The sequence below is a fragment of the Lycorma delicatula genome, chromosome 9 (genome assembly GCF_047948215.1).
Source record: "Lycorma delicatula isolate Av1 chromosome 9, ASM4794821v1, whole genome shotgun sequence".
In the NCBI taxonomy this organism is placed as follows: Eukaryota; Metazoa; Arthropoda; class Insecta; order Hemiptera; family Fulgoridae; genus Lycorma; species Lycorma delicatula.
The window spans coordinates 2,570,561-2,591,460 of record NC_134463.1 but is presented as its reverse complement, the minus strand read 5'-3'; the positions used below and the strand labels follow the sequence as shown (position 1 = coordinate 2,591,460).

The 20,900-nt window shown below is 30.2% G+C and overlaps 1 protein-coding gene across 2 annotated transcripts in view; it reads left to right on the top strand.

Annotated features, from left to right (window-relative positions):
- LOC142330269 (uncharacterized) overlaps positions 1-20,900 on the top strand; it is a 41,827-nt gene that overhangs the window by 2,900 nt on the left and 18,027 nt on the right. The window contains exons 2-3 of one of the 2 annotated variants that reach the window (XR_012757746.1): positions 1,102-1,328; positions 6,958-7,101. Coding sequence is in view for 1 of the 2 variants with exons in the window: in XM_075375458.1 (XP_075231573.1) it covers positions 1,102-1,328; positions 6,958-6,991 (261 nt within the window). In the remaining variant the exon portion in view is untranslated. Of the gene's footprint in view, positions 1-1,101; positions 1,329-6,957; positions 9,653-20,900 lie in introns of those variants that run through there. The other variant, XM_075375458.1, reaches the window with a different exon arrangement.

Genomic DNA, 20,900 nt, shown 5'->3' with positions numbered 1-20,900 from the left:
ATAGTAAAGTAATGGACATGCAGTAGATCTGATGGGCACACATTAAATATAACACATGCCAAGCATCCAATCTATTGACACTTTGAAACCAGCTACATTTTAATTTATAATATATTCAATTGTACATATACAGTAACCTAACATGGTCTATTAAAACTAGTTGTGTAAATTAAAGAAACGGGGATTTTATAAATTCTTTTATTTTTATTTCTTACAGTATTCTTTACTAAAACTATGTCACTTAAAAATTACATCACTTGAACTATTAATTTACTGTTCATAAAATCTATTTTCAGTAACTAAAATAGTTTCATTAAAAAACACATAAAAGTCATAAAATTATTTTACTTTCAACTTTAACTATTTAATTATGCTAGCAGTGCCTTCTTGTTTGTAGATGGGCAACCCCATTTTCTTTTTTTTCATAATAATTTCTCCTTTTCCAATGGAAGCACAATCATTTTGAGTGTTATTGCCAATCCTACAATATGATTGTAAGCCACTTTTTTAAAAATGGCAGCCAGCCACATATACCATTAAACCATTATCATTTGTCTGCAAAACAAGGTTGCAGGATATGTTCTAAGCGCAGGAATCATAGCTTGGGTTTGGTGTATTCGATCCCCTCCAAGTCACACATGCAACTGTGCGTGTGGATAATTGTGCACATCATGTTATCTGTATGTCAACAGTATCTTTATTTTATATTATAGAGGCTTATTATATTTTGTGTGTCTGATATTTCTACTGAGGGTAATACATTTTTATTAAATGAACAGAATAATAAAATATGATTTCTGATTAATTAACAGGAAGTAAAAATAAAATGTAGATAGAATATAAATATTTGAGTAGTGTTGGTAGTAACAACTCATCATTCATAATTTATACTTAGTGAAGTGATAATATGCTTATAATTTATTAAGTATCAGTAAAATGAAAACGTACTGGGCAATTAAATTTCCAGAATAAATTTTTAACAAATTCTGAATCATGTTTATATAATAACTTGCATATTATTTTAATATCATAATAATAAATAATATGGTTTATTTGTGTTGAATAATATTAAATTGTTTTTAATATTTGGTTTGCCCAAAGGGATTACAAGAGATGGCTCATCAATCACGTTCTCAATCAGGCCCTTGTATAGTGCGTAATTCAAGCACATTGACATTACCTCCATCATATGATCTCTTAATGGGTGCTGTAGGGGGTTTAGGTGGTCCATCTGAAGCACCTCCTCCATCTTATGAAGAAGCTATGTTCCTTATCGATGAAAAATTAAAAACAGTTTTAGATTGTAATGCATCACATTCTCTCAGCAAGTATGTATTCTTTTTTAATAATGAATAGTGATTAGAAATCATATTTACTCTTAGTAATACTGTTGAGCTTAACCCTAGAAGTCATCAGTTTCTAGAAGCTTTGTTATCAATCATATACATTATTGAATATTATGTTTACATTGCTGTTTATTAATTTTTGTATGACCATTATAGAAAAAACTGGACAGATCCTGCCATAAAGAAATATTTCTGAACATGGGACAACTATTTTTATGATAATACTTATTATGTAGGATAATACTTAATCATACAACAAAGAGCTTTACTTTTAAATTACTGTAAATTATTAATTTATTAAGAATGATGACAGTTGATATCTTCTCATCAATTGTTTTACAGATTGTAATCTATTGATGAGTTTATTAGAACTAACATTCATTTAAAGAAAAAAATATATGCTCGCCAAAATGAAAATGAATTTTTAAATTAATAAATTAAAAAAAACCTGAATTTCTTCACCCTTATTTAATGTGAAAAGTAATATGTATTAGAAAGATTTATAAAATTCTTAAGATTTCTGAAATAGGGTTTACAATGAAAAAAAAAATAAATTGAACTGCTTGGTTTTGTAAGTAAACACGATTTTTGAAATAAGTATCATTTTCCAAAATTAAGTACCATACGCAATGTGCTATTGAGTATGAGCAGAATACAGATCCCTTAAAACCTGTTTGGTTTCTGGATATTGATTATTTCTTTGCTATGTAATCTATATGAACATCCCACTTAATGTAAATTCAGAGAAATTTTACTGTTATAATTCTTTTCTTCTGGGGTTACTTCCCTCTTAAATTACAATTTAAACTGAAAAATTTCCATCTCTAATATAAATTTTGAGATGCACAGTGGTCTTTTGACTACTTCAAATTTTAAATGTAGGATGTCATTTTCATTAGATTAGCATCTAATGCTAATGACTTATTGTTTGGTCATTACCAATTAACAATTAGTCGTGGTTAGTAGGTAAACCATTGAACGCATAGTGAATCAGTTCTCTTTGTTCTTGTGAGGAGAAGTTATAAGGACAGTTGTAGATAAACTGAAATTCACTGTAACATATTCACTATTTCTTTAATAATTAAGAAAACTACCATTTATTATGTATTAAAAATATTACAAGCAGTTAGAGTATTCAAAGCAGAATGGTTTATGTTAATGTGTTTTTTCATATTATTAAATAAACTTACCAACAAAGTCATTTAGAGTGGAAGATATTTTATGATTTTGAAGATATGTATGATATTGGGGTTTATTTATTTATTTACAATTTAAAACTTACGTGATCATCCGCCAGACCTAAGTCTGTCGACAGATATACTAAAGAATTATTATTACATTATTAAGTGGTTAATGCAATAATCAATTTTATGTAACAACTAAAGATATTATTAGTTTTTCTAATAGTTATAATAGTAGTACAATTATAAAAATTAATTTAACAAAATTAAACTATATATTTAAAAACTAATGAACAAATTATTTCTTTAATATTTGTTATGTATTAGATTTAGTGACTATAACTATATTCAAGAAACAAAACTATACTTAATTACAACAACTAATTACACAATTAATATCTTGTTGCAACAATTACATAAAGAAAATAAATAACTAAGCTTTAACCATTCAACAATACATTATTTATTGATTTATAATAATTATTAACATTAAAATAATAATTATAATCCTGTTATAATTGTCTGGACTGCCAGTATAAATCCAACATGAATCCTGTTAGTACCTATTACGTTATAGTTAATGCCCACTCAATGAGAAGTTTTTTAAATCATTTTTTTTTCATTTTTACATTATTGAGGTGATTCGGTAAAGAATTAAGTAATGCAGGAGCAACATACTACTTTAATCGTTTACCATTAGTATTATTATATCTATCTGTAATAAAGCTAATTGCTCTCAAATTGTATCCACTTTCTACATTTACCCTGTATTCACTGTTGTAAAAGTTCTTAAAAATAATTAAGAATTTAAATAGACCTCTAGCTGACAGAAACCTTGTAAGATTATTTAAATTCGTGTCATAATTGTTGTCAGAATCATAACGAGCAATATCTTTGAGGACCCTATTTTGTATTAAATTTATTTTATTTATGAGATATTCTGCAGCTGATCCCCATGCTGTCAAGCCGTATTGAATATCGGGTAATGAAAGTTTGAATAATTCAGAAGAGAGAATATACAGAAGAATTCATCATTAATGTAATAATAATTAATATTGTAACATGACCAGTATATCAGGCCTGAATAACAGATTCCTACAAATTATCATGAAAGTAATATAAAGTATAATAATAGGAGGAATCCAGAAAGGAGAACCCTTTTTGTAAAGAATAGGTTCGTTTAACAATCATCCTTTTTTATACTGCCTGCTGACAAACAATAAATACCTGTTGTATGGTAGAAGAGACCAGGTTTAGAATTCTCAGATACAAAAGCCTTGGTCACTGTTCTCACGCTTTGACTTGGCTCCTGTCCAACAGTTAAAGAGGCTAACAGTATAAATAGTCCAGTAAGACCAGCAAAAAAGAGTTCTATTAGAACCAGTCTGTGAGACATTAGACGTCAGTCCTGCAAGGGCAATTCTATGAGAAGATCAGTGAGGAGAGGCTGCAAGTTGTGTAGGTTCAGCAGAGTTCTGTGAACCAACCCAACGAGATGTTACTACGTTAGTCCAGCGAGGAGAGTCACATGTGTGAGTCTTCAAGATATCAGTCCAGCGAGGAGAGTCTTAAATCCAGTTTGATATGAGTAATTCCAGTAAACAAGAAATACTATCGGTGAGTTACAGTTTTACTGTAACTCACCGATAGTATTTCTGTGTATTTTTAAGTGAAAGAACTAATACAATAAACTTCATTCATATACTGTTAGGGTAGGTAGCAAAGTTAATACAATTTATTCCAAGTGAATACTATAAGATTGTTTGTTAATACAAGACTAGTGATTAAAAAGGCTTAAGACTAGTAGTTTCTTTTGTTAATGGGTCTAATTTTCTACTTATCTACCTGGAATAAATTCCAAACGATTATTTATTTTGAACTCTGTCTTGTGTGTAATCTGTATTTATTATTTACTAATGATATTTATCGCTATTTTATGTGTAATATTTTGATTGTTAATGTTTTTTTATTACGCTCTGGTTTTATGTCATGTACTATGTTATGTATTGATGGTTTATTTTGTTATTGTAATATTATTATAGTTTACTACTATTATTGGTTGTAATTACTATATTAATATGTGTGTATTTACTACTTTTTTATTAATTTGTGTATTATTGTTATTATTATATTTATCACCATTGTTATTATTATTAATTTGTCTGGTTGTAAGTTTGAACATTTTAAACCAATAAACTGTAATTATATAAACATTCTAAATTGTCAACCTCTCAATATCCTGATCGAGGAATAGCTTTTCAATACAAAAATATCTTTCAGAGATTCATTTCTTACAACTTTATAAAATGCTTCAATTTCCTCATCAATTTAGTTAGTATGAGTACTTACTTGATAGTAGACCACTGGTGTTCATCAGATGAGGTATTTTCTGGGGTTCAGGCTCTTCCTGGGTCATTATCAAAGATAAGGCATTTGTACGTCCTTGATGTGATGAGTACTTACTTGATAGTAGACCACTGGTGTTCATCGGATGAGGTATTTTCTGGGGTTCAGGCTCTTCCTGGGTCATTATCAAAGATAAGGCATTTGTACGTCCTTGATGTGACCTAATAGAGACAGATTGTTTGTTGACTTATCTGGTGACCATGCAGTAAGCAGTAAGGCATAATGCCTACTGAGTATAATTAGGCATTAATAAAACTAAGCATGTTTTTTTGAGTAATGCCCTTCTGATATAAAAACAATAGTGAATGGTACATTACTAGTTCAGTCAAATATAAGCTGGATTTCTATTTTTATCGTTTATTAGTACAGATTAAAAAATACAAAACATATTTATTGCTTTTCTACGTAGTCTCCCTGAAGTTTCACACATTTTCCCCAACGTCTGGGAAACTTGTGGATTCCTTCATAAAAAGTTCAAGGACTTGTCACAAGCCTATTATGTATGAACTTTTCTTTGTTGTTGCTCTGGAATCCATGACCTTTCATCACCTCTTTCAATAGGACAAACAGAAAGAAACTAGGGGATAAATCTCTGGACTGTGTGGGAAATATTTTAAGGTTTCTTAGTTTCGAATCTGAATGGTCTGGCATTGTGAAATAGTTTATATCTTTGATTGGCTGATGGCATCCTTTGTTCCTGTGGTCACTGTTCTTGGACAAAATGTGAATACACACTGCAATGTTTGTGAAGAAAACAAATCAATGGAGTGGTGGTGTCTCAGCCTTTCATCTGGAGATCCCAGGTTCAAATCCCAGTCTGGCATGGCATTTTTGCTATGCTACAAAATTCAGTTTCCATATTCCCACTTACAAGCTCCTGTGACAAATTATTTCATCAAGCAAAATAAGAATTAACAAACAATACACCTTTTCAATCCCAGAAGAAGGTTATAAGGACTATTCCAGCTGATGGTTGTGTTTTCGCTTTTACAGAGCAAGGCACTCTACTTCTATTCCACTGCATACTTGCAGATTTCATCTCAAGAGTGCAGTGATGGGCCATGTTTCATCACATGTGACTGGCAACTTATTGCTAGAAATTATTTCCATCTTGTCAAAATCAGACAAGGTATAACATATATTGGCATTTACCTCATGATTGAGAAACTCAATTAGCAGTACCCATTTTTGTTCTGAAAATCATTGCCCGTAAGCTTCCTGACTAAATGTTCTTCCTTAAATTTCTTGAACTGATGATTAATGTTGCACTGTACTGATTACTGTACAACATTAGTACACAATATCAAGAAAATGCTTTAGTGTCGTATCAGCATTAGTGTAAAAGTCTCATATCTACCACAACATTGTTAAACAGTTCCATCACTTTCATGTTGGTAACACTTCAAAAATTTGAGCTATAGTAAGGCTTTTTCCTTGTGCCCATTTGTCATCATCTTTTATATCTACTTGTCGCACAAGTTTCTGTTATCCTAATTTCCATTAAAATTTTGTAAATCACTGAACTCAAAACATTTGGAGTTACACCACTGTTTAACTCTACCTTCACACAAACAACGCTGCATTTGTTTTTCATCGTTTAGAAACAAATTACTGCTCAGACTTTATACTTTGTAGTTCTGTTTATTTTAGCACTCAATTTCAATTAAATTATGCCTTTTAACTACTGTGAATGTGACTGGACTATTAATACAAATAAATATGGTATGCAAATGCTATCCGTCTCTAGTATAACTCTTTGGCTAAGTTGAAATAACCTTACTTATCGTACCGCATGTTAAAGATATTTACTAGTAGTTTTCATGGATGGAAAAATTGTCAGAGTATTCTTTGGACTTTTATTTTAAAATAAACAGCCCAGGAAGACCCATCTTTATGATTAAATTTGTTTATTCTCTGTATTGATAGTTCTGTGTGTATTTATTTTTTAATTTAATTATCTAATTTGGTTTCATGTCTATTGATATATATTTTGTGTTTAATGTTTCTGTAATATATTTTTTCAGTCCTGAAGATTTAAGACATAAAGAAAATGAATAGTTGTAATATTCATCTTCTCTTTTAAACAGTTCTGCTATTAAAACAAGATGAGTTGTTTGTGAAGATTGCATGCTGCTTCTGATTTAATTTTAAACTATATGGTGTGACAGGTGATACTTTTTTTAATCTATTAAAATCCTCTATAAATAATAAATATTAATACATTTACATTAATTGTACAGTAATTTATTAAAATAAACTTTATGTATATATTATAAAAAAATGTAGTATATTCAGTGTTGCAGTAGTTGATTATTTCAGTATTATGAAATTATTGTTGGTGCACTTAACAAAAAGAAATTATTTAATAGTTAAGTAATGTTTGTCATCTAATGTAAAAACAAGTGCAGTTAAAATGTAATGTATATTGTATTTAAATGTTTGAATATAATTTATGCAAATTAACTGAAACTTTGTATATAGTGGCCAATAATTTTTATTTTTAGTTTCGTTGTAGATTAATGGTGCTGTCAATAATTCAATCTATTCTGAAATATGAAGGAAGAAATTTAAAATTAATGCTGTATTAAAAATAAATTTTTAAGATCGATAAGTAATTTATAATTTCTGTTCTTAAAATTATTTGATTTCAGTCAGCATGTGTTAGTCTTATTAAGACTTATTATTCTGTTAGTCTTATGTTATTCTTATTTATCAGACCCATCTATAAAGTGGTTACAAGTTTGGAAAGAAATAAGGAATACTTTTTTCTTTTCTAATAAAACAGAACATTTTGAATTATGAAATTTCAAGACTGAATGTATATTATTTTGATAAATTATTTTTAATTAATTGTATTATCTTAAAGGCTTTACCATCAAATTAATGTAGTTTTACTAAATTGAAACTTCACCTTAGATATTCTTTTCTACATCTGCATTTCTTAGAATTTGTTACTCTTAATATATATGAAAGTATAATTTTAGTTGAAATAACAATATTATAGAAAGAAGCTAATATATTTTATATATATATAATCAGAATTGTTCTGAAAAAACAATTATTGTTTGTGCTGTTTGTAAATGTTACCAGAATTACAATAATATTAAAAAAAAGTACAATATTTATTAATAATTTATGAGTGGTAATGATAATTGCTTATCAGGGTTTTATTAACTCCCATTTCATTTTTGTTAAATTTTTATAATTTATAATATGCTATGGAGATTAAGTAAAAAACAAAGCAATGAAGACCATGAACATGCTTATATGCTTTCTGAAAATGACTTCTTACAACACTGCTTTGACCAATGGAAAATTCATGTGGAACGGTGGAGGGCAATATATTGAGGGGGATAATGTTAAAATTGTAAAGAATAAAAGGTTTTATAGCAGAATCTGTTTTATTTTAGCCAAAACTGGCGCGCACATGCTTGTATATATACATATATATTTATACATAAAACTAATTGATTGTATTATGATAAGTTTTTTACACACTTTTTAGGTTTTTTAAACTTCAATTTTGATTTTGTATGAAGAAAATTGCCAACCATTGTTAGTTGTGAACTATCAAATATGATTGCAAGCTCATCATATCATCACCAATGATGATATGAGTTCCTTTATGATGATAATGATTTCTCTTATAAGATAATGCAACATAATTCCGTATTCCAAAAAAAACTTGTTGATTAATGAGTTTAACTCTTTTAACAAATATAGTAGTAATCTAAGTTTTATAAAAAAAAATATATATATATATATAATATTACAAAAACAAAATATGAATTAAATTATTGCAAAAAAAAATCATTAATAAAATGTGTAACTTGCTTTTTTGATTACTGTTGTGCAGTAATACGGTGTGACTATTTAATTAAAAAATTCATTCAAAAACTACATGTAATTTACACTTTACATAAATTGGTATAACACCACCTATACATACGGACCATTTCCTATCTAATCAAAATTAATACAATGTATTAATTATACTTATTTTGTAGTGTGTACAAGGCTCTTACTCTAAATTATAAAAAAAATTACCACATACGTTACTTTCTTATGCCAGCAACTGCAGCATTACTCTACATGTGAGATTTTCCTTTATTAAGAAGGAGAATAAATTGATGTTGTATTTGATACATATATACTGTTGTTAAAAACTTTCTTTAATACACTTTTATTTTACGTAAGTACCCTCTATTTTTCAAGTGATTATAATTTTAAAAATAACTTAATCATAATAAGTTTTAATCATAAACCCAAAATAACAAAATATTGACTGAATTGTATAATAGATTTATTTTTTAAGCTTAATTATTTAAATTTTAATGGTGTTATCATTAAATCAAAAGGTATATAAATGTTAGATATGAATAAAATTTATGACTGGCTTATTATATTGAATGTTATACAAATTTTAAACTGTTTTATCTTATTTTGCCATGAATTACTTTATTATATTAATGTTTTACAATATTACAATAAAATATTAATTTGTATAAACATATATATGTATATATTAATAATAGTGTTTTATAATAATTGCAAGTGTAATAAGTAAATAACATTTTTTGTGATATAAGGCAATGGAGGCCTATTTGTATAATTACTTATATTGTATAAAATGATATGTTGTATAATTTATAAAGCATTTTCATTTATAGGTCCACACCTATGTATGTAAATATTAAAATATTCATTACACTGTCACAATTACATTACAATTATTTATACATAAATTCGCTAGTTTTTATATATATATATATATATATATATATATATATATATATATATATATATATATGCATGTCTTAAATCTGTATGTATATAAGCATTGCTTGAGGTTTATTTAGAATAGTTTTATTTTAAAGATGAATGAAAAGCAAGATAAAAATTATTAATTCATTAATTATTCAATAAAATTCATTGTTATAAATAATCAGTATATGGGTGTTAAAAATTTATTAATTTTTACAATGGTATTTTTCCTTCCAGTAATCTAAGAAATGTGTAATAAAAGTTGTTTATTAATAAATGTAGGTAGAGCAGCATATTATTAAGTAATTATACCTTCCTAAAATATTTCCAGAGCATATCCATTCATAATTTAAAATATATTGAAACTGATTGTAAGACTAATGTTAAAATAGGTCGTAATTGAAAAAAACAAGACATACTAATATCTTAAGTTAAATCCTAGAAGTCACTGAACATATTGGTTCAACTAACGTAAGAATATTTATATATTACATACATTTTTATAATATTTTAGATTGCCTTTTAAATTCAAGTAGTTTATAAAAATCATTTTGTAAATACAAAAGTTAATAAATGGAATTAAATATTTATATTCTTATCAAAATTATTGATAGGTTAAACTTATCAACTTTTTCGATATGCATATACACTAACACAAATAGGAGGAAAAATTAATACCCCAAAAAAAATTGAAATTTCACAGATTTATTACAATTGTATAAAAAAAATTCATAAAGCAGTTCTGTAGAATTTTGTTGAACCAAAAATGATAATCTGTAATATATTAGGATATTTGCTGCTGTTGTTTTTATTCAGAAACTGTATGTAACTTCATCTCTTGTACATGTAACTATATTAATTGTAGCTTTTAAAGACTAGGTTGTGTTATAAATTATGACTTGAGCAATAAATATAGATGATGGGGACAGAGCTGAGGAGTCAATAACTTTTAGTTCATACAGCTAGTCTTCAGCCTGACAACCATTTACTTGAAAAGGCAGATGTTTAACGTTCATATAGAAAAATAAATAGAAAAAAAAAATACTATATTTTTCCTATTGTGTAACATCCAACATTTTAAATTGTTTATTTTTAATAACAAAAACTGCATTGTAATATGCTATATTTTTAACATAGATCAGTAGGGACTAGTACACTTAAAATGCAATCAAACTGATACAGATTTTTTATTTTGTTTAGCTCTGATTTTGTAAAAAATATTGACATTTCTGTATGTGGTGTGTCTTCATTACCAATATATTGATATGATTTTTTTATTGTTATAATTCAGGATGTGTTAAATGATGAGCTTTTAGTTTAAAGTTGTATAAAAACATAGATTAATATTGTTATAACTACTGATATTATTTTTATATTTTTCCTTTACAAAATGCATTTTATTTATCGATTAATCATTTATAATTTTATTAATATTTTATTTTGTTTTACAATAACATTTTTGGTATTATCTCGGGCTTTTATTTAAAAATCTTCAGAAAGGTTTACTAAATATGCATATATATGTGTGTATCCATGCATATATCTTGTATCTTCTTATATAGCTGGTATAAGAAAATAACTGCTGGATCCATACTGTTTTCTTTGTGCTAGGAATTACTTGCTTCCTTTCTGTGTTCCCCATGGAGTTGTGTACTTACTCATTTCTCATGTGATTTATTATAATCTAATTATTTTACCTCTTAATCTAATATTTAATATTAAATAAAATCAATATTTTTCACCTCTTTTTTCTTCTCTTTCATCCTTCCTTAATACATTTTTATTCTAATTCACCTAATATCTTTTTTTACCAAAATTTCTTAAAATTATTTCCTGCTCTACTATTCAGCTATATTTTCCCACTATATTAATACTTCACTGATATTTTCTTTTACTTTTCCTGATGGTCCAGCCTATATAAATCCTTATTCTAAACAAAATTTTCTTATACTTCTAAGTTCGTTTGTAATTTTGTAGTCTTTTCTTAAGGGAAATGTTTCTTTTTCAGTTTTTGTTTTTGTAAATTGTGTATTTTATTATACCCTTAGCACTCTTATTTAAGGTTTCTAGGAAACTAATTGGGTTATCTGTTCTAATTTCATTCCTTCCTGTCAAATATCAATTCGTATGTTTTACCAAATTAACCTTCAGTCCAAAATCCCTTCCTACTGAACCAGTTCTTTCCATTGTTTTAACTGTCCACACAATTTATATTTTCACCTCCAACTATTACTAGTTTTTTATCTTGTGATAACTTTTTCGTATCTATATTGTAGTGATTGTGACATGCAGTATCTTTTCTTATAACTATACTGATATTCACTTCATCTCTTGGTGTTTATTTAATCTATCCTGCTAACACTTTATATTTCAGTACTTTAAAAATTTCTCTAAATTAACTCTCGCAATTGATACATTTTTACAATTTTTTCTCAGCTTACGTACATTTATTAAAATACTGGGAAATTTAAAAAATTGAACACGTTTATGGTACTTTTAAAATAGTTTGTCATCATTTTCTCAAAAAAAAGAAAAGAAATGTGATAGAAAATGTAAGTGCAATAATAGTATAGATAATTAGCAGCTAATGTTAGCAGCTGAATATTCTTGTGATACTATTTTTGTTCCTGAGAAGTACACATATGATAGTTTATATTTTAACCATCTGTGAGTTAAGGTTGGGTGTAAAGAATATCAGGATAATGTCTACAAACAGATCAACCTATTCTTATGATTATATTGGTTATTAGACTCTGTTAAGGTAATTTGAAAAATATCAAAAAGAAGTTTCTTCTTAATGTTCTCATTAAGAAGAAATTATTATTTTTGAAATGTTATTTTTTTAAATTATTTGTGAGAATTAACTGTATTTTTTATTCTCTCATATTATTAAATTGTATTTTTTTCGCTGAACAATAGAAAGCAACACATGTCGTTTGCATTCGTAAATGTTTAATTTTTTTTTTGAAATATAAAAAAATTTACTTATTAGATTAGTGTGCAATAAAAAAAGCTTGTTTTAGTAAAGTTGTATCTTAACCATTTGATGGAAAAAAATTAATATTCCTTTTTTAACGGATTTCCTGGTATTTTTTTACTCCATTATTCATATCAGATTATATGAAATCAGTGTATGCAGTGTAGTTAAGAAGGTTTTGTCTCCTGTTTAAGTATGTAAACAAATTTTCCATTGTTTTTTCTATTACAGCAGCCATTAAAATAAAAGTAATTTCAGTAAAGATTTTATTTTATATTGAACAATATGCCTTTCAACAAAATTGTATTTACCAGGTACCTAGATTGTATTTATGTTAGTTTGTGATACGTACATAGTTTCATAATTTGAATAAGTATGAAAAAATTGAGAAAAGAATTCCTATTAAAATGGGTTTGCCATCTCGAACTTCTATTATAGATGTACATATATAGTCGGTTATACCAAATACTCCTCTGTGAAATACTTCTTGTTATGGAAACTTATCTTTACAAATACTAGACTTAACTTGGTGGTGGGTGGGGCAGAGAGAGATGAAATTATTCTTAAATATACTTGTGCACTAATTTCTTAATGACTAAATGATATTTATAGGAATAAAACTGCACTACCAAGAAAATAGGTGAAAAAGCAGGTAGTTACTTTTTAAGCAGTTTGATATAATTTCTGTAGGTTTCTCAAGTAAATTGAAGTTCTCAAAAAATAATAATAAAGTAGATAACAAGATTTTAAAAAGCAAATTTCTTTCCATCAACTGATTTATGATGTTATAATATTCAGTTTGTAATATATCAAAATGTTGTTGATTAGTTTAGTTTTATGGTACAACATATTTCTAAATTTATCTCTTGCATTATTATTTTATGTATGTTTTAGTTGCAACTGTGGTTACTGTGTTACTACTATTATTTTTACATTGTAGTGAGTATATATAGTGAGTATATTATTTTAGTGAAATTAATCTTTTTAAGAATATTATATTGTTCCACTGTAGTGTTAAATTATATTTTAAATTCTATTAATATAAACCACATAATACAGAATATTGAATATATTCATATTGGTGGCTTAAGTAAGACCTGATAACTGTTGGTTTTTTGTAATTTTAGATAAGATTGTTAGACTGGTTTAGATTATTTTGTTTTGTTTCTTTACATGTTATTTAAAACTTTTTATCTTATTTAGATACTACTTAATTATTGTAAATTACTTTTCTAACCAATAAGCTTTGGTTTTCTCTGTTATAACTTATTTTTATAACTATCAGTATTACTTGATTATACTACTGAGATTGTTCATTAAATCAAAATTATTTATTCAACCATTTTTTACTTTTATTGCAATTTATTTTTTAAATAATTATTTATACTAAAAATTTAATATGTCTTTAAGATAGATATTTCACATTACGCTATCTTAATTGAATTCCGCAATATTTAATATACTGAGGTTTTCAGTTTTTAAAATTTTGATGACCTGTAATGTTTCAGGTGCATCACTTTTTGTTTTAATTTGATGAAACTGTAGTATATGTGCATGGCATTCAAAATATTAACAAAGATTTTTAAATAACAAATTTTTTAATTCTTAGATTTGTGTGAACAGGACCAATTTGCTGACTGGTACCAGGTCTTGAGTATACATTAGATACTGTGTGTTTTGACTAATTGAACTAAAGTACGGATATCCCTGTATCTATTTATCTTTAAATTATTTCTTTTAGTAAGAAAAATAATTTAACTGCACAGTAAAGAAAAACCAAAGTAGTTGTTTGCTCAATTTGTGTCTGTGTGTGTGATTAATCAAAACAGACCTTTCTCACCATAATGAAGCTTTTTCGTGTCTAAAATAACATTACTAAGTTTTGACTAATTTTAAAAAAATCTAGACGTTTTATTTTTAATTTAAGACCATAGGGATAATGGGGTTGAAATGAAAAGTTTTCACTATTAGTAAAATCATATTCTCCTTCTGGGTAAGTAATTTTTCAATATCTATCAATATAATTAGTCTCAAGTTTTATAATGTTATTACTTTATTTAGATTAGATTACCTTCAGAACAAGGCCAGCAATAAACTCATCAGTTGCTATATATCTAATTAGATAAGCTTTTGTCGTATCTGTTTTGAAAAAACAACTTATCAGGTCATTTTTATAACTAAAAAAAAAAATAAAATAATACTTTACTTAAATCATTACATACTTTTGACTTTTTAAATTAGTACATTTTTATTTTTTAAATTATGTATTTATTACTGTAATTTTTATATAATTTAATAACTTAATTAGCCAATATAAGTATATTGGCTAATATACTTGTCTTATAACAATAATGTAAAGAAACTACTTAATACATTTGTTTAAAAATGTACATTTTTTCAAAAAGATTGCACTATTTTCATCCAAACATTAAAGACAATTATTTCTAATGCATTAAAAATTTAGGTCTGCTATAGCATTTAAAATTTCATAATTTTTTCAATCTTAGTTTTTCTGTAAGATTATTTTGTTGACAAAACTATTCGAAACTGGGTATAATTAATCTAATATTTATCTATATTTTAAAAATCCTTTGTCTGGAAGTTTCATTAAATTTTTATGAAGATCTTCTTTCATGTATCACTAAACCCAGTGAATCTTTTCAGGATTCAAAAACATGGAGAATGCTGAATTACCAATTTTTTTTTTTTTAATAGTGGTGAGGAATCCATTTTACAGATGCTGAAGCAGTGTCGAGGTCGCTAACAGGTCCCGCTAGGTTTTATGTATAAATAATAAATATATTAATATTTACTAATAAAGCATTCCATCAGGCAGGGGAATATTGTCCAAACACATAGTCATATACCGCATCATACTACAAGTATATTCATAAATATAAAAATATATAATACACAATACGTATATACATGTTACATACTAAATACAATAACTACAATATGCATGTCAATAGCAAATACGTGTATCAATATCAAATTGATATAATATGTTTCATATAATATCTTATTACATAGCAATACATATGAATACATTTCAGTTCTAAATATATATCATAAAATGTAGTATATATCCCATTATATAATATATATGTAATATACAGATATCTAACATACAACGTGTCACATGTGAAGTGCAAAAACATGAAATACAAAAACTTATACAAGATCAATACATTACTGACAATGAGTACAGCATATTTGTATATATACAACAATGTAGTAAGCATAATATTATAACAATGTAATTTTTTTTGTAATTACTACAGGTATATTATGTATAATAGAACAGCTTCCATATAATGGTTATATGGAGTATATGGAATGGTTAATTTAATAAATCAAGTATTACATTTCTAAGAGGGAACCAAGGTCACTTAAATTAGCATGGCTCATTTAATTCTCAAGTCAGATAAGTATAATATGTTTCTCATCATTGCTGGTATATACTTGACCAGCATACAAGTCTGACTTGTTTGCCAGAATGCCCCTGCCTCATCACACCCTGATGACCCTCATGTACAGGGGCCTCCTAAATTCTCAGCTGGGAACCTGCCCTCCAACATTGCATGTTGTCTTGGTGTCTCTTCCCACACCTTGAAATCACCCATTTTATCTCGTATAAATGTAACCTTCCAATGTTCTTCATTTCCCAGCATGATATAGAGCAGTTCCCCCGGCTGAAAATCTCTTCTCTTCCCAAAGACACCAGTAACTTTGTCCTGAGTTCTTCATATCTTGGGCAAAGGAAGAATACATGATATGCTGATTTTTCCTCTTCACACATTAAGCAGTTTTGTTTTTCATAGAGACCAAACTTATACAGGTATATTTTATACCACCCTCCCCCTCCTGGACCACTAGAAACTGGGTGAGGCAGTAGGCCAGCGAGCCATGAGTTCTCCCACACCAGCGCCTTATGTCTTTCACTAGTCAGTGCGTCCATCCCCCTTTTGTGCTGCCGTCCCACAGTTCCTGCCATTTGTTCTCCATTTCTTCCATCAGAGTCTTGGTCAGCCTACTTCTATCTGTGGAGGAGAGAACCTCTAACTCGCATAGTCTAATCCATATTTCTACTGCTAGATCTACGGGTAGGAGTCTCGTAAGTTCCTCTACTGCATCCTTTGAGACATTCCTGTATGCTGCTACAACTCTTAGGCAGCATCTTCTATGTATAGACTACATCATCTCTTGGTATTTTCTGTATATAGTTACTCCTCCCCATACCTTTGCTCTGTAAAATGTAGAGTATACTGTGCTTACCAGAAGTTTCCTTCTTTGTTGCCTTGGTTCTCGGCAGTTGCCACAGGTCCACTTGGTGGATGGGAGTAGGGCAGCAACTAGCTTCCTCGGTCCTTTCGGTCTTCTCATACGCTTCTTTGACATGTGTGCTGAAGTGTAGCTGGACGTCTATCCAGATGACCAGGTACTTGACTGCCAGTCATGTTATAATTCTTTGATGTTCCAGAGGGATCACCATGGTAGATCTCCTCTAGGCAGTGGTGATCACGATGGCTTCCATCTTGTCTAGTACCATCTGCAGCCTGACCTCATCCATCCATCCTCTTATTGTCTTGTAGGCGCTGCTGATCTTTTCCACAGCTTCTCTTTTGCTTTTGGCTTCGACTACTAATGCCAGATCATCAGCATAGATTATTATAGAAATTTATGGGGGAAGAGGGAGCCAAAATACTTCATCATATGTGATATTCCATAGCATCAGTCTGAGAACTGACCCTTGTGGTACTCCCCTCTCAATAGTTTGTTTTATCATCCCATTTTCAATGTTAACATAATTTGCGCTCGGTCATATATGACATTATGATTTTCTTTATGTACCGAGGGATTCCGCATGTTGATAAGGCACTACTTATTGCAGCGTGAGAAGCACTGTTGAATATGTTCCTCACGTCACGTGTTACAAATATGTATAAGTTGCCTTTAGTCCTGGTCTCCCCTCCTCGGATTATTCTATCTGCCATCTGCTTTACAATTGCCACTGCATCCAGAGCAGATCTGCTCCTCAGAAAACCATATTAGTTCACAGAGAGGCCATCCCCTTTTTCGATTGCGATTCTCTCTTAACACTTTGGCGCGTTTATGATAGCAAGAGGCCTATACAAGGAGGGTAGTTCTGGGCCTTTTTCCAGTTTTTGTTCAAGTACTAGTTTTTTTGCTTTTTCCACTTACCTGGGAATACTCCCTCTTTTAGACGTGAGTTGTATACTTCTAATACCTTATCTGGCCAGGCCCATGCCACTACCTTGGTCACCATGTTTGGTCTGGGCCAGGAGATTTGTCAGCTGACATATGGGCTATTACCATTTCAAGCTCAGCATTCATGTATGGATTAAGGGGTCCTGCGTCTGTTCCTTCGTCTTCAATCAGCACGTTCCCATGTGGGAAGAGTCCATCTATGATGTTTCTGATCTCTGATTCTTCTTGTAATGGAGTGGATCTAGGTTTAAGTCCGCTTTTAACAAGAATCCTGTAAGGTCACCCCCCCCCCCCTGGGTCGTTTTCCACTTCTGCCAGAAGCCCTTTCCAGCAGTTCTTTTTGGATTCCCTTATTAATTTGTTTAGCTCCTTACTCGTTTTGTATTGCACAGTGTAGAGTCCTGACAGCACCAATACACTGAAGGGTGCTTCTTTACCTTATGCCTTCTAGGGAGGGATCTGTTACAGACCACTCTTAGGCAATCCACCAACCATGTGGCCTTCTCTGCTGTAAGAGTCTCCACTACTGCTCTGAAGTTTAGTCCCTCTATGAACTCAGGCTGATCCATGCTCCTTGTAGTCCACTCTTCAGTTTTATGCTAGCCGCCTCCTCTTCTTTTGCCTTCATTCCTCATCATCCTTATAGTTGATAGTCACTGGCCATGTATCCTTCCCACACATCATTGTAGTCAGGTGTGGCAAAGGATACACCAACTACTGAGCTAGTAGTCCCTCCCAAGATGAATGTAACTGTCTGTGTTTAGGCATATGAGGTCTAATGCCGGAGTCATGTCCACCAATATGTTGCTGCAAGCACTTGTCCTGACTGAACCCCTAGCAGTCGACCATGCGTTAAAGTCTTCCACCAGGAGCACCAGCCGTCAGTCTGCTGCTTCACACATCATTGTGTGTAATCCTTGCTATGTACCTTTCTGTGCTTAAGTTGGGTGAAAAGTAGCAGGAGTATATATACTTTTTTTTTCTCCACCCTCGCCCTGACATAGCTGTTTCCTCGTAATACTTCCTTTACCCGCAGCTGAGTGCGTAGATGGATGCTTTTCTGTCTCTCAACATGATCCACCCCAGCCTTGGGCATGGGGCGTATGGCTCTGAGATAAGCACTAGGTCTGCGCTCATCTGATATATCTGCTTAGCTTATCTTGTGCTAGGGCCGAGTGGCTCATGTTGACCTGTACTACAATTTCCATAAGTGAGCTTTATTTTGTCCGCTCCTCCCCCACTTCTCTTTGCTGTGTCTTTTAGTTGCTCTTTTTGGACATGTAGTACTGTCTGTATAATGTCCTTTGTTGCAGGTCAATCATTGTTTTTCCTCTGCATTCAGCTTGTTCAGCTGCACAATGTCCTGCTTCTCTGCAGTTGAAAAAGGCACCTGCTCTGTTCTTGGCCTTGCAGTATCTTGTAATATGCCCTGTTTCTAAGCATCGAAAACAGCGTTGTGGCAAGTTTATGATGTCTATTCTATAGGAGATCAGTCCAATTTTTATCCTGCTCTCTTGAGCTATTACTGCAGCGTGATCCACCAGTATCCAGCACATTGCTACATCAGACCCTCTGTATCCAGGCCTGACTGATATTTTTAAGTTCTCCAGTATTGCCTTACCGGAGAACCTGAAAATTGCCAACTTCAGTCTGTTCAGAATTTCCTCAGGTTCTATACCTCCTAAGTCCCTTATTCTTATAGCGACTGTCTTAGCTTTGGTGACAATTCTTCCAACTTATATAGCCGTACTTAATGCTTGTTTGAGTGCGCCCACTGTATGTTTTTCTTCCTTAACCTTGATCTCCAAGGATTCCCCGTTTTTTCCCTGATGTTTCATAGACCACTACTTCTGTTCTTTCAGATTTCAGCAGATCTGCATTTCAGACTTCACCACCACCACCACCTGTGTTTTATACATGACCTCTTTTTGTTCGTTACTGTTCCACACTGACGGAAGTCTCCTGGCACAGTGAGGTGGTATTGTTGTCCATTCTTCCTCCCTTCATATTCCTGTATCTTGCAAAATGTATGTTGTAACCTTTTTTCCATAAATGCAATTAATAAATTCTGTTTGTAATGCTCCTAGGGAGTCTCCGTGGACTGTTTTCATCTTGGTGAAAATGTCTACAATCTTGTATATCATGTCTTGTATATCTACAATGTGTCTACACTTCTTCAGCTCCTTCAGTATTATCAACAAATGCCACATATATAGTGTTAGTAACTGGCTTTTCTTCCCCTGCTATCTCGGGAATCAGCCTGGCTTCTAGCGCGACCAAAATCACTTTTCCAGTTTCAATTCCAGATTTGTTTACGATCCATGCCATCAGTGGATGTCTGGCCGCTAGTGTGTCTAGTGTGTTCTCTTATTTCTTGCATGTCTGTGAGAGCTATTATGTTTGTTGCGCTTCTGCTCTATCTGGTAACCCTTCTCCTCTGGGACCCTAAGGGTTTTGGGGCCGGGAACCCTGGTACTTAGATATAGAGAAATATTTTTTCTCTATGAAATTCCCTAATGAGACTAAGAAAATTTTCTTAAGTCTCACTTTGTTCGATTTGAATCTGTTGCCAGTATAGAGAGATCTCGTAGTTTATTAACACTTTTACACTAATTGAGTATACATTTCTCACTTTATACCACTTAAATCTCACAGTTGGAAGCACTACTAAACACGTCCTTTGTCAATAACCTTCTCTCTTTTCATGCTGAATTACCTATACATTACATGGTTAGTGCCAACTTAAAACAGATTTGGGAAATATAGTTATAGTATATTACAAACTTAAATGTTTTATAATAGCTTATCTACAAGAGTATGTTATATCATTCTGTAGTCAGAGAAAGACTTATGAAACACAATGAATGACTTAAGACCTAATGGGAGCATTTTTAGGTTGATTAAATTCTATTCTTTGAAAATATAATAGTCTAGAAGTCAGTAGCAGATTAAAAAAAAAATCAACGTATAGGCACAGTTGCTTCAGTTTACTTT